This window comes from Pantherophis guttatus, chromosome 1 (assembly GCF_059756535.1).
Source record: "Pantherophis guttatus breed Tessera chromosome 1, ASM5975653v1, whole genome shotgun sequence".
Taxonomy (NCBI): Eukaryota; Metazoa; Chordata; class Lepidosauria; order Squamata; family Colubridae; genus Pantherophis; species Pantherophis guttatus.
Window position 1 is genome coordinate 223,047,549 of NC_142063.1, and position 12,828 is coordinate 223,060,376.

Here is a 12,828-nt window from a genome sequence, read left to right on the forward strand (position 1 = left end):
CTCCTTTGATTTCACGGTGAGTTCATATGAGCACTGAAGCACCATTTGGCCTTTTGAAGTGAAAGCACTGCACAACTTTAGAAACACCTAGTAAATAATCTGGTTGGGTAGGAGGAGGAGGAGGAGAGTCCAAAATCAGGTTTGATTGGTCATAGCTTTTCCAATGGATGCATTTTATTAAAAAGCATAAGCTTTAGTGAGCTCCAGCTGTCTTCATCAACTGCATGGATGAGCTACAATGATGTAGGGTTTAAATTGGGATGAACTGGAGTGTGGAGGAGGGGAAAGACAAGACGCTTGTGCAGATGCTGGCTGCATGTGTGCAAGATTGCAAGTACCTTATCAATTAGCAAATACAATGTGTTAAAACCCATTGTGGTTGTTGAGACCTTCTGAAACGGTCTAAAATCTCTTGTTGCACATAAATTCGGCAATCGGCGCTGCTAAAATGGATTTGATTCAAAGCAGCTATTTGAAATCTGGAATGGAGTAATGATCTGAGTCACCTGCAGAGGTGGTGCTGGTTCAGACCAGTTCAGGAGAACCAATAGTACCAACCAGTGGCTGGGCCCATCCACTCACGCTGGAGCTATCCCGTCCTATATAATCGGCATTTTTTTGATGCCGCGCACACTCACGTTTTCGGTTCTGGGCGAACCGGTTGTTACAGTATGTGACACCCACCTCTGGTCACATGTGGAGCCATGGACTGTGCAAACTACCATATACTTAACGGGATGAAATGCAGAAAGCACACCAACAAGGGATCTCCTTGGCTTTCATTTTTCATGGTGGGAAACTCATATGGCAAGTTGGGGGGGGGGAAATGTTTAGCTAGTTGAAAGTTGAAATAAGAGACTTAAGTCTTCAGCTTTCCAAGTTCTGCATAGCACCACCCAGTCTTTATGTTTTGAGAAAGGGCACCATCAGGAGAAGAATGCCAAGGAGATTTCCAGAGTACCAGGAGCGTTCAGTTAAGCCGAAAGCAAGAGAGATACCAAAAGTCTAGGCGCCATCTAGTGGTCATCCAAAGTCATGCAGTGCAGATCAAATAGCTCCACAAAGTGGGACTCATCTCAGTACAGGTACTCCTTGACTTACAGCCATTTGTTTAACAACCATTCAAAGTTTTAATGGCACTGAAAAAAACTGACTCTTGACCATTTTTTCTACACTTACGACCGTTTCAGCATTCCCATCGTCATGTGGTCAAAATCATAATATTTGGCAACCAGCTCACATTTATGACGGTTGCAGTGTCCCTTTTGTTTACCTTTTTGCAAGCAAAGTCAATGGGGAAGCCAGACTCACTTAACAACCGTGTTACTAACTTAACCAATGCGGTGGATTCACTTAACAACAGTGGCACGAAAGGTCATAAAATGGGGTAAAATTCACTTCATCTTGCTTACCAATGGAAATTTGGGGCTCAGTTGTGGTTGTAAGTCAAGGACCACCTGCTGCAGTAGGTCCTGTGAGAAAGAAGCGGTGCTAACAAGATGTTTAATCTCTGGAGTTGAGAATCAGAGGAAATCACTTTCTCTCTTTAAAAATCCCATAGATGTGCTCGCCTGCCCAACTCAGGCAACAAACGGAAGAACTTTGTGCTGCTATTGATGAAGTCTTGCAAGAGCCTTCAGCCAGGGTATGCTAATGTCTAAAGCCACTTGCTTGTTTGGGTTGCTTCCTTTCACCTTCTGTATTTGAACACCTGTTCTTTTCAATCTATTCTTTCAGCGCCGATGTAATTCCTCTCCAGGCTCCCTGAAGAGCGTACTCGATTCAAATATGAGCAAAGTAAGTGAATAAGAATGCTAATGAAAATGAGCCACAGTGGCACAGTGGTTAGAGTGCAGTAGAATAGAATAGAATAGAATAGTTTATTGGCCAAGTGTGATTGGACACACAAGGAATTTATCTTGGTGCATATTTATTTATTTATGTATGTATGTATGTATGTATGTATGTATGTATGTATGTATGTATGTATGTAAGTAATTTATATGCCGGCCTTGCCCCGTAGGACTCAGGGCGGCTTACAAAAACAAAACAAAGAATTACATAAACAATTAAAATCAATTTAAAATTAAATTAAAATCAGTTAAAAATTATTAAAATTATTTGAAGTCACCCCTACGGATTCAGCCCATTTGGTGAAAAAGCCACGTCTTCAATTCGCGGCGGAAGGAAAGGAGGTCTGGGGCTGTCCTGAGGCTGGTGGGCAGCCCATTTCAGAGGGTCGGCGCTCCCACAGAGAATGCTCTCCCCCTGGGGGCCGCCAGCCAACATTGTCTGGCTGACGGCGCCCTGAGGAGGCCCGCTCTGTGTGAGCACACCAGACGGTGGGAGGAAGGCAAGAGATGCTCTCAGTGTATAAAAGAAAAGATACATTCATCAAGAATCATAAGGTACAACACTTAATGATAGTCATAGGGTACAAATAAGCAATCAGGAAACAATATCAATATAAATCATAAGGATACAAGCACCAAAGTTACAGTCATACAGTCATAAGTGGGAGGAGATGGGAGGTGGGAACGATGAGAAGATTACTAGTAATGCAGACTTTGTAACTAGTTTGACAGTGTTGATGGAATTATTTGTTTAGCAGAGTGATGGCGTTCGGGAAAAAGCTGTTCTTGTGTCTAGTTGTTCTGATGTGCAGTGCTCTATAACGTCGTTTTGAGGGTAGGAGTTGAAACAGTTTATGTCCAGGATGCAAGGGGTCTGTAAATATTTTCATAGCCCTCTTTTTGACTCGTGCAGTATACAGGTCCTCAATGGAAGGCAGGTTGGTAGCAATTGTTTTTCTGCAGTTCTAATTATCCTCTGAAGTCTGTGTCTGTCTTGTTGGGTTGCAGAACCAAACCAGACAGTTATAGAAGTACTGCAGGCTACTTCTGCTACCTGCCGGCTGCCTGCAATTTGGCAATTCAAAGGCTCAAGGTTGACTCAGCCTTCCGTCCTTCCGAGGTCGGTAAAATGAGGACCCAAATTGTTTGGGGGCAATATGCTGACTCTGTAAACAGCTTAGAGAGGGCTGTTAAGCACTGTAAAGTGGTATATAAGTCTAAGTGCTATTGCTAATGAAAATCCTCCCCTTTCCCCCCAAAATGTCTCAATAGTATTTTTTGTTGCTGTTGTTGAAACAGGGATGTGAACGTGACTATTAAAATTAAGTAGTAAAAAGGGAGATGTAAATCCTGGTGTTCCAACATCCCCCCTGCTTTTGTTTTGATGCTGCATTCAATCACTTGCCTACAGTATTTCCCCTACAGATACAGATACAAAATACTTTGGTAACTTCAGGGGTGGGATTCAGCCGGTTTGGACAGTTTCAGGCGAACCTGTAGCTCGAACAATCAGCTGGGAGCGAACTGGTTCTCTCTGACAATCAGGTGGGCCCGCCCCTGTGCTTTACTTACCTTTATCCTCTCAGCTGTTTCGTGCAGCGGAGCGGATTGCTGCATCTCAGCTGTGTTACTCTGCAGAAGTAACGTGAAAGGTTAGTTTTGTTAAAACTGCGCACATGCGTATAGTGTAAAGCAGGTGCGTGTGAAACACGCAATCACCGAACCGGTTGTTAAACTGGCAGGATCCCACCACTGGGTAACTTACATTCCAGGCAGTCAGGCAATAGCATGATGAATGTGGAAGAACAATCTTTTTCTTCTGTCTGAGTTGTGGGTTGTCTAGCCAGAGGATAATCACCATGCTGCATGTATCTATTTTCTATGGAGAAACTGGTAGCAAAAATCCCTGCCCCCCCCACTCCCCCATGCCTGGCTGAGCCGCACAACTCATCAGAGGCTTTTTTTTATTATTATTTTTAAAAGCATTTTTTCTACAACCTCTTCGGCTGAAAAAATGCTTTTAAAAGTAAAAAAAAAGCCTCTGATGATCGAGCGGCTCAGCTGGGATCATCAGAGGCTTTTAAAAGCATTTTTTCTACAACCTCTTTGGCCGAAGAGGTTGTAGAAAAATGTTTTTAAAAGAAAAAAAAGCCTCTGACGATCAGGCAACTCAGCTGGGATCATCAGAGGCTTTTAAAAGCATTTTTTTACAACCTCTTCGGCTAAAGAGGTTGTAGAAAAAATGGTTTTAAAAGTAAAAAAAAAAAGAGTTGGCCACACCCACCCAGTCACATTACCCCCCCCACCAAGCCACGCCCACAGAACCGGCAGTAACAAACTTTACATTTCACCACTGGGTAGAAGCTCCTTTAATGAATTGGTGGTTATTATCATGTTTGGTAAACTCAATTTGATATCGTCCAGGTCCTATATTGAGTTCATTACCTCCTCCTGAGAACGCATAGTAAGGGGTGCATTGAGTCAAATTTCTCTCCCTCCTTCAGCCTGATGGATTTTTTCCTCCAAAGAATAAATGTTATCAGCAACCTTCCTGGATCTACCTTCCCGTTACAGCTTGGCAAGCTTCCCAGGAGTCAGGAGTGGCAGGAACAGATATTTTAAAATACTCCAGTTGGCATAATCCCAAAGCTCCGTAGAAAAAGCTTAAGAGCATTTGGGGTAATACGAGTTGTTGAAACAACAGCACGAGCCTCTTAAAACCTTGGCGGTGTGGGAAGCCTTGTTATCTCCATTAATTCTGTCAGTGTTCTTTTACACCTAAGTAACTATGACAGATTTCAGGACAGGCTTTTTCTTTGATTATTTATGTGGATCATTTCTATATTCAGCTAGTCCTCAACTTACAACAATTCATTTAGTGACCATTAAAATCACAACAGCACTGAAAAAAAAGGTGACTTATGACATTTTTCACAGTTACGGCCTTAGCAGCATCCCCATAGTGAGGTGATCAAAATTCAGATGCTTGGCAACTGATTCATATTAATGATGGTTGCAGTATCCTGGGATCACGTGATCACCTTCTGCAACCTTCTGACAGTCAATGGGGAGGCCAGATTCACTTAACAACCAGGTTACGAACTGAATAACTGCAGTGAATGTAAGGAAGCCAGATTCACTTCACAACTGAGGCAACAAAGGTCATAAAATGGGGCAAAATTCACTTAACAAATGTCTCACTTAACAACAAAAATTTTGGGCTCAGTTGTGGCCGTAAGTCAAGGACTACCTGTAATAACATGATTTTTTTTTCAGTTGTAGTATTTATGTTTCAAATGGCCCTTCAGTGCCAAGCTTTGAATTGTCTTTATCATATTGTATTTCACTGTGTGTTTGTGTGTGTGTGTGTTTGTGTGTTCTGCCCTGTATTGACATTCTCACCACCTTCCTTTACAAAGCCAGAGAATCCTTCTTCTCCTAGCCTTTTTATTTCTTCTAGCTTTTTGTTGGCCTCTGACAGTTGATCAATATATAGATATGACCTTGTGGGACATAAGCAGGCGATTATTTTGCAACTGAGGACAGTTCTGTGTTCACCTCTAATAGGTTGGAATCCAGTTCATCCGTCTCAGATTCCATTCTGACTAAAGTTAAAGTTTGGGGGTTTGGGGAATAAACCACGGAGTCAGGTAGTGCATTCCAGGCATCAACAACTCTGTTACTGAAGTCGTATTTTCTGCAGTCTAGTTTGGATCGGTTTACCATGAGTTTGTATTCTATCTATTGTATGCTCTTGTATTGTTTTGGTTGAAGCTGAAGTATTCATTGGCTGGTAGGACATTGTAGCAGATGTTTTATGTATTTTATGTATGATGCTTAGGTCAGACCAAAGACAGTGAAGTTCTAAGTTGTCTAAGCTCAAAATTTCGAGTCTGGTGGCATAAGGTATTTTGGTGCGAGCAGAGGAGTGGAGGATTCTTCTCATGAAATATCTCTGGACTCATTCGATTGTATTAATGTCCGATATGCAGTGGGGGTTCCAGACAGATGAGCTGTATTCAAGAATTGGTCTGGCAAAAGTTTTGTATGCCCTAGTTTGCAGTTCAATATTACCGGAGAAGAAGCTATGCAAGATTAGATTAACAACTCTTAATGCTTTTTTAGCAATGCTGTTACAGTGAACTCTGGTACTTAGATCATTTGAGATGAGTACTCACCAAGGAGTGAAGGTCGTCTGTAAACTCATATTCGCCCAGCTTGTATTTTGTGTTCTGATTTTCTTTGCCAATGTGTAAGACATTACTTATCAGGGGATGAGAGCTTGTCAGAATCACAGTCAAATAAGATATGGTACTTATCAACCGTTGATTTAAGAGGTAGGGTAGGCTTACATACCCCCCCTTTTTTTTTGTAGCTAGAGAGTCCTGTTTTTCGGTTGCTTATCTTTTTTCAGTTCGGAGGTTTTTCTACAACGAGTTTTGGTGCAGCTCTTTGTAGCTAGTTGCCTTTGTCACATTACTATTCTTACTTCCTCCAAATATGTTAGTGTTTTGGGTCCCTTGTATACTTAATAAAACTCATAAAACTTTAAAAACAGCGTAACAGCAAGATGGGAATAAGAGAAATGCGTTAAAAGATGAGTTAAGGGATAGGTTTGTTCAAGCAGTTTACTCTAATTCAATGCACAGCTTCCTTACTGTCTTTGCTGTTGGGTGGGAGTGAAAAACAAATTCCAGCAGTGCTCAAATTTAGCAAAAAAAAAAAAAAGTTTCTGCACAATGCCAAATTGTTCTAACGCGAAGTTGTTGTATTTCTTGCAGATGTCTACTGTTCCACAGAGGCCAGCTGGTCGGGAAACCAAATATGTAAGTATCTTCATAATATGGTCTTCACATCTGTTTTTAATAGCAGGACAGACTCCACCTTTGAGGGGACTTCTGAGCAATGGTACAGAATTCTGCCTCCAATAATTGAATAATTAAAGTGAGTCTCCGAAAAACTGTGGTTTAGGCTGAGACTTTACAGAGCTGGGAATAGTGTTTCTTTCTCTTTCTCTTTTCATTCTGAATTAAGCACTGATCAAAGCCTCTTGCGATTTTGTTAGAGGCAAGAATGCTGCATTCAAATTGACATTGTGAGTTACGATTGCGATCATTTTTGCTTCTGAATGACAGAAATCCATTTCCGAGGAATGAAGAATGTGCACATTTTGGAAAGCACTGGGTTTTAGTCATTTCTATCCCAGCAGCTGTCAGCATAAATTTCTGTGGAGGAGACATGCTCAAACAAAGTTGGATTTTCTTCCACTTCATTTTAATAAGGATAAATAAAAGGATAGTAAATGCATTTTCCCTTATATCAATAACAAACTGTTGAAAAACAAGGTGAAAAAAAATCAATATAAATAAATAAATGTTTTAATTTCTCTTTGATGTACTTTGTATTAGATATAGTAAAGAGTTTCATTAGGGCTACCACAAAAATCTAGAACCAGACCTGCAAAAATCCAGATACCAGCAAAAAACATGCAGAAAACTCAATTTGCTGTCCTAGAGGGGTTGTCTGAAATTTTGCACCACAGAAACAGTTATCCTAATTTTATATTAAAGCTTTGTAGTGAAAGTTTACTTAGTAAATGATTGATAGGGAGCAACTAAGAGAAACTCTAGGAAGTGTGCCATTTGTGACAATGCCATCTCCTGCAGTCATCAGGAGTCAATGTGAATAGCAAGAAAGTTAAGAGAAAAGAATCTATAGTATTGATTATATGTCATCAAGTCAGTATCGACTCTAACCAACTTTTTCCAGGATGGCATAATGATTATAAGCCTACTAAAATCCATCTTTATTTCATACTTCTGCACAATATGATTAATATTCATCTGTGTTCCTATGCTTATTTCCAAGAAATATACCATAATTTAATCAATAGTCTAGCAAGATAGTTTTATTGGAGCAAGGTATAGAACTATTGATTCTTTTGTCATCTACATAAGCACTCGAGTGCTTATGGTAAGGTGAGTTAAAACAGAAAATCATATATGCTGTAGGAACAATCACTCTTTTGTGATTGTTCAAAATTATAACAGCACTTAACAAGGAGATTTATGACTGGTTCTCATAACCGCAACCAATGCAGCATCCCTGTGGTTTGATAATTGCAATTGTGTGTAATTACAATGGTCACAGTGTCTCACAGTTACATGATTGCCATTTGCAAACTTTGCTGCTGGCTTCTGACAAGTAAAATCAGTGGGGAAGATGGCAGGAAGTCACAAATGATGATCATGAAACATTGTGCTTAATAACCATGCAGGATTCACTGAATGATGACAGCTGGAACTGCCACAACAATTATTGTGAGTTGGCAGGATCATACGATGCCACATTTTATGACCAGGTCAATTAGAAATGGAGTTGCCAGTCCCAATTACTTTCAAGAGAGGTTAATGTTCCATATTTAGGTAACATCAGAAAATCCAGCATACATGCATTATTAATTTTATAACAAGATTTCTTATTCATATCTTTACACCAAATGTGGTCTTCAGATTCAAGCAGTGGGCACTCTCAAAATAGAGGGATTTCTGTTGTAAAAAGAACCTCATAGTCATCCTATTTATAATCTGGTTTCTTGATTTTTCTGATGGACAGTTCCAAGGAGAAACCATAATAGCTGATTTATTTTATTCTATATAGCTTAGTCAATAAAAGCGAAAACCTCCTGGCCAGATCCGCCGCCTGAAACACGGTACACTTTTTTTTGTGTCTGCACACACCCCAGACCCGGGATCCCCTTCCCGATTCCAAACATGGGGTGTGTGCAGAGACAAAAAAAAGTGTACGGTGTTTCAGGCGGCGGATCTGGCCAGGAGGAAAGAGAAAAGTCTGCTGAGAAGGAGGACGGGGGCGCGCGGCTCTGCACTTTTAGGCGCCAGTGCTACAATCTCCTCCCCAAATCCAAAGCACTTCCCAGTTCCCCACTGCACATTGCAGGGGAACTGGCCGCCACCTGAAGCGCGACTCTTGAGGTTTGCATTTTGGAATCCGGGCAGCGATGGCTGGAAAGGAGGAACGTTTCCCTTTAGGGGCTCCCATTCAGCTCGGCTTGATTCCTGGGCGCAGAGAGGGTTAGGCAGTGGCGGCAGTGGCTCCTCACATTGCTGGGGAGTGAAGTCAGCGTGGCCAGAGGGGTGATCAGCCGCAAATCGTGGCACCTGTCTTGTTCCCCAAAGCTGCTGGCTGTTTCCCCCCGCCCCACTGTCCCGAAGAGGGAGGGTTGTTCCTCAGGCTGTGCTCTGTCCTCCCCCCAGAGCATGCTAGGGGTCTCTTTGGGGGAAAGCGAGTAGTCCCTGCACCTCTCACTTGCAGGAGGAAGAGGAGGGCGGCGCTACCTTAAATGCTGGTAGGCAGAGGTAAAATACTTTTTTCCTTGTTTTCCTCCCCCAAAATTAAGGTGTGTCTTATACTCCGGTGCGATTTATACACCGAAAAATACGGTACTTTAGATTGCTAGTGAGCATACTTCTTTTTAGCACCTTTTCCTCTTTGCTTACATCTCAAGTGGTTCTACAATATGATGATGCTTTTTGTTTGTTTATATTAAAAAAGAAAAGAAAGAGCAGCTGGCCTCTCAGTTCATTTTCTGCTTGAAAGTCACCCATTTATAGCTTTTTCTCAAAACAAAAGAAATGCTCAAACCAAGTCAAAAGAAAAAAACCCCGACAAAGATGGGCACAGAAGTATCTACTATTGAATTTTCTCTTCTTAATATAAGTAACTCTCCCTGATCTGATTCTTTTCACTGAGCTAATATTGTACACATTTTGTTCCAGGCCAACCTCTACTTAACGGCTCCTGCAGTGACTGAGACACATAAGGTACATTTCTAGTTCACTATTATCCTCTTCAGAATATTAATTAGGTTGAGTGACTGAGTGAATCACATTCTCAGACTCCATGTGATTTGAATAAAAATTCCACATAAATACGAAACGGTGGCAGACCCAACAAAGAATTATAACTATTTTGAAAAAGTCCTGGGGAAATATTTCTCTTAATATCAGAACTCTCTTAAGAAAGAATGTGCCAAAAGGAAATAATCTGTCTCTGCTGGAAACTATATGCCTGGCTATTTGTGTAGAGCCATCCCTAATTAAGAAAAGATTGGACAACCATTTATCTGAAATGGTATAGGGTCTTTTGCTTGAGCAGGGGGTTGGACTAGAACCATGATGGTGAACCTATGGCACGGGTGCCACAGGTGGCATGCGGAGCCATATTGGTGGGCACATGAGCTCAGCTCCAGCCAGCTGATTTTCGGGCCTTCTAGGCCCACCGGAAGTCAGGAAACACACTGTTTCCGGCCTCCTGAGGGCCTCTGGGGGGGGGGAAAGGCCATTTTCACCCTCCCAAGGCTACTAGAAAGGCTCTGCAGCCTGGGGAGAGCGAAAAACGGGCCTACCGGGCTCACCATGGCATCAAGTACCAAAAGCAGGGGGAGTGCGGGGGGTCATGCGTGCAGGGGCAGGACGCATAGAATTATGGATGTGGGCATGCATGCGACCCCCCCCCCCGCACTCCCCCCACTTTTGGCACGCAATGACAAAAAGGTTAGCCATCACTGGACTAGAAGATCTCCAAGATCTCTTCCAATTCTGTTATTTTGTATTATTTTACCTGATATGTGAAGCTTTCCATTTTTAATGTGTGCTAAGAGCTGTACTGGTTTGGTTCCAACAGAGATCTGCACTCTTGTGACATTTTTGTGCTGAAATCCAATTCCAGTTCTTTTCCTCACGCCCCAAAACTCACGCATACATGTTCTGCACTGTATATCTTAAATAACTGCTTTTGATGGAGGAAAAAAGGGATCCTGTGATACTTTTTCGCTAGCAATCTTTAACAGACCATCCCTAAGTGTGGCAGTGCAATAAACTTGGGCCATCACCGTGTGGTATCGTGGGGTAGACAACCTATGGCACTAAGGCCCTATTAGATATTTTTATCACTGAAGGTTCCAATCTGAGTCGGTCACCGGGACCAAAGACTTATACTTGCAAGACTTATTCTTTTGGCTCGTGCCAAAGTTATCATTAGATAACTTCTCTCTTTCCAGAATATGTGATGATGGGCTCCAGCCTGCGCCCAAATGCTTGGCAGAATAACCTCTGGTCCCAGTGACCAACTCAGATTGGAATCCTGCAAAATTATCCTGGGACACATATACTTGCCTTCATGTGCTTTTTGTCACTCTTGATCACCCCTGCCCCCCAACCATGATAGTTATGATAGCTATGGTAACAAAAACTCTAGCAGAAGCCCTAACACGTGTATATTGCAAGCAAAACAAAACTCCCACAGGTGTGATACAGGGGTGGGTTCTACTTACCTTTACTACCGGTTCGCAATGGGGCAGCACATGCGCAGAAGCTTCCTGATGACATAGGGGTTGGTGGGCAGAGCCTCCCGCCAGTTTTACTACTGGTTCTTGCGAACTGGTCTGAACCGGAGGCAACCCACCACTGGTGTGATAAGGCCTCATTCTCATGGTAGAGTTTAAAAACTAAAGTATGGTTTTTGGAAACAAAACCCATTGTCCTTCACTTCCTATCCAATTGTATTCTCCTCTGTTGCACTGCTGGATGATATTTTGAGGTACAGATAAGGGCCATCTTGGGGGTAGAGAGAAACACTCAGGTTCCAGGCACTTCTGTTGATATAAACAGTCACAGAAGACAAACCTTTTAAAAAAGACTGAAATGGATGTTTTGTTAAAAGAAGAAAAGACAGAACAGTGTTTTTCTTTTTAAATTTGGGGATTAGAAAGAGTTAAAGACTGAGAGGGAAAGAGCAAGATGGCAAATATTTGATAGAAAGAAGGACAGAGACTATTTTCTTTTTTCCCCAACTTCTTTTGTTTCCTACCTTTATTTTTTATTTTGCATGCTTTTATTGTATTATAAAATTCTAATTAGAGAGATAGAGACAAGCTCTCATGTTTTAAGGATTGAATTCGTTATCTTTCCCATAAATTAATAGTTCTGACCTAGCGTCTTTTGAATGCTCAAGCCATCAGTGGTAGCCCCTGCATGATACATGGAAGGACCATTATAGCGATTACATATTTCATTTTACTTTATTTATTCATTAGATGTATATCCCGCCTTTCCTCCAGGAGCTGAAGGAGGCATACCTCCAACAACCCTGTGAGGTAGGTCTGGCTGAGGGATAGAGATGAGCTAAAAGTAAGTCATGCATTAGGTTTTCATGGTTGAGGGTGGACTTGAACTTGGATCTCCCCAGTTAAAGCCCAATCAGTTAACCATTATGCTACACTGAAGCTTCTCAGGTCTAAGTTGCTTTGTTTTCAGTGCCAGCATAGAAGGTGGCATGTGCCAGCATGTGGTTTACCATATAGGAAAAATGAACATGCCAGTTTGAGGACTTCCATGACCTGAACCACTGATGAAGAATGTGAAAGGCGGAAGCATTCTGGCTAGTATTTTTTGCTTTTTGGCACATGATCTCAAAAATCTAGATTAGAACTTCTTGCCTAGGAGACCAAACTCTCTGTACTATATATCATCTCTGTTAAAGCTGGCACAGATATTTTTTTTCTGTACCATGCATTGGAAACATTCTTCTATGCTTTATCATTAGTTCAAACATTATATGTTTGTCATTCTGGTATATGACTTATTTTATATTTCTGTTCTTTTTTCATTACTAGACAAAGCCTGGGGTAATCCGACCAACTACTGTAAAAGCAAAAATAATAATGAAAGAAGAAGAAGAACCTGTCCAGCCAAACCCATTCAGAAAATATTTGGAAGAAAGAAATGATCTTCAGACCGAACAGGTAAAGTTTTCCCCTTCCTTTCCTGATTCTGCATCCTTTATCGGGATTTCCTTTCTGCATGGACCTTCGCAGAGGAGTTGGTCCAGGGCTTCTCTTGGTGGGCATTTAATAGAGGTGCGAATAACATAATTGCACAGTGGCTATTTTCCTTCA

General features: G+C 41.6%; 1 protein-coding gene across 5 annotated transcripts in view; it reads left to right on the forward strand.

The window, feature by feature from the left end:
• The window catches only part of MLIP (muscular LMNA interacting protein), an 81,106-nt gene that overhangs the window by 47,539 nt on the left and 20,739 nt on the right, over positions 1–12,828 (forward strand). For 3 of the 5 annotated variants that reach the window (XM_060689252.2, XM_060689253.2, XM_034436708.3), the window contains exons 7-12: positions 1,562–1,645; positions 1,738–1,797; positions 6,635–6,679; positions 9,650–9,694; positions 11,968–12,027; positions 12,547–12,675. In XM_060689252.2, the coding sequence (XP_060545235.2) occupies positions 1,562–1,645; positions 1,738–1,797; positions 6,635–6,679; positions 9,650–9,694; positions 11,968–12,027; positions 12,547–12,675 (423 nt within the window). The remainder of the gene's footprint in view (positions 1–1,561; positions 1,646–1,737; positions 1,798–6,634; positions 6,680–9,649; positions 9,695–11,967; positions 12,028–12,546; positions 12,676–12,828) is intronic. The other 2 variants (XM_034436710.3, XM_034436709.3) reach the window with 2 other exon arrangements.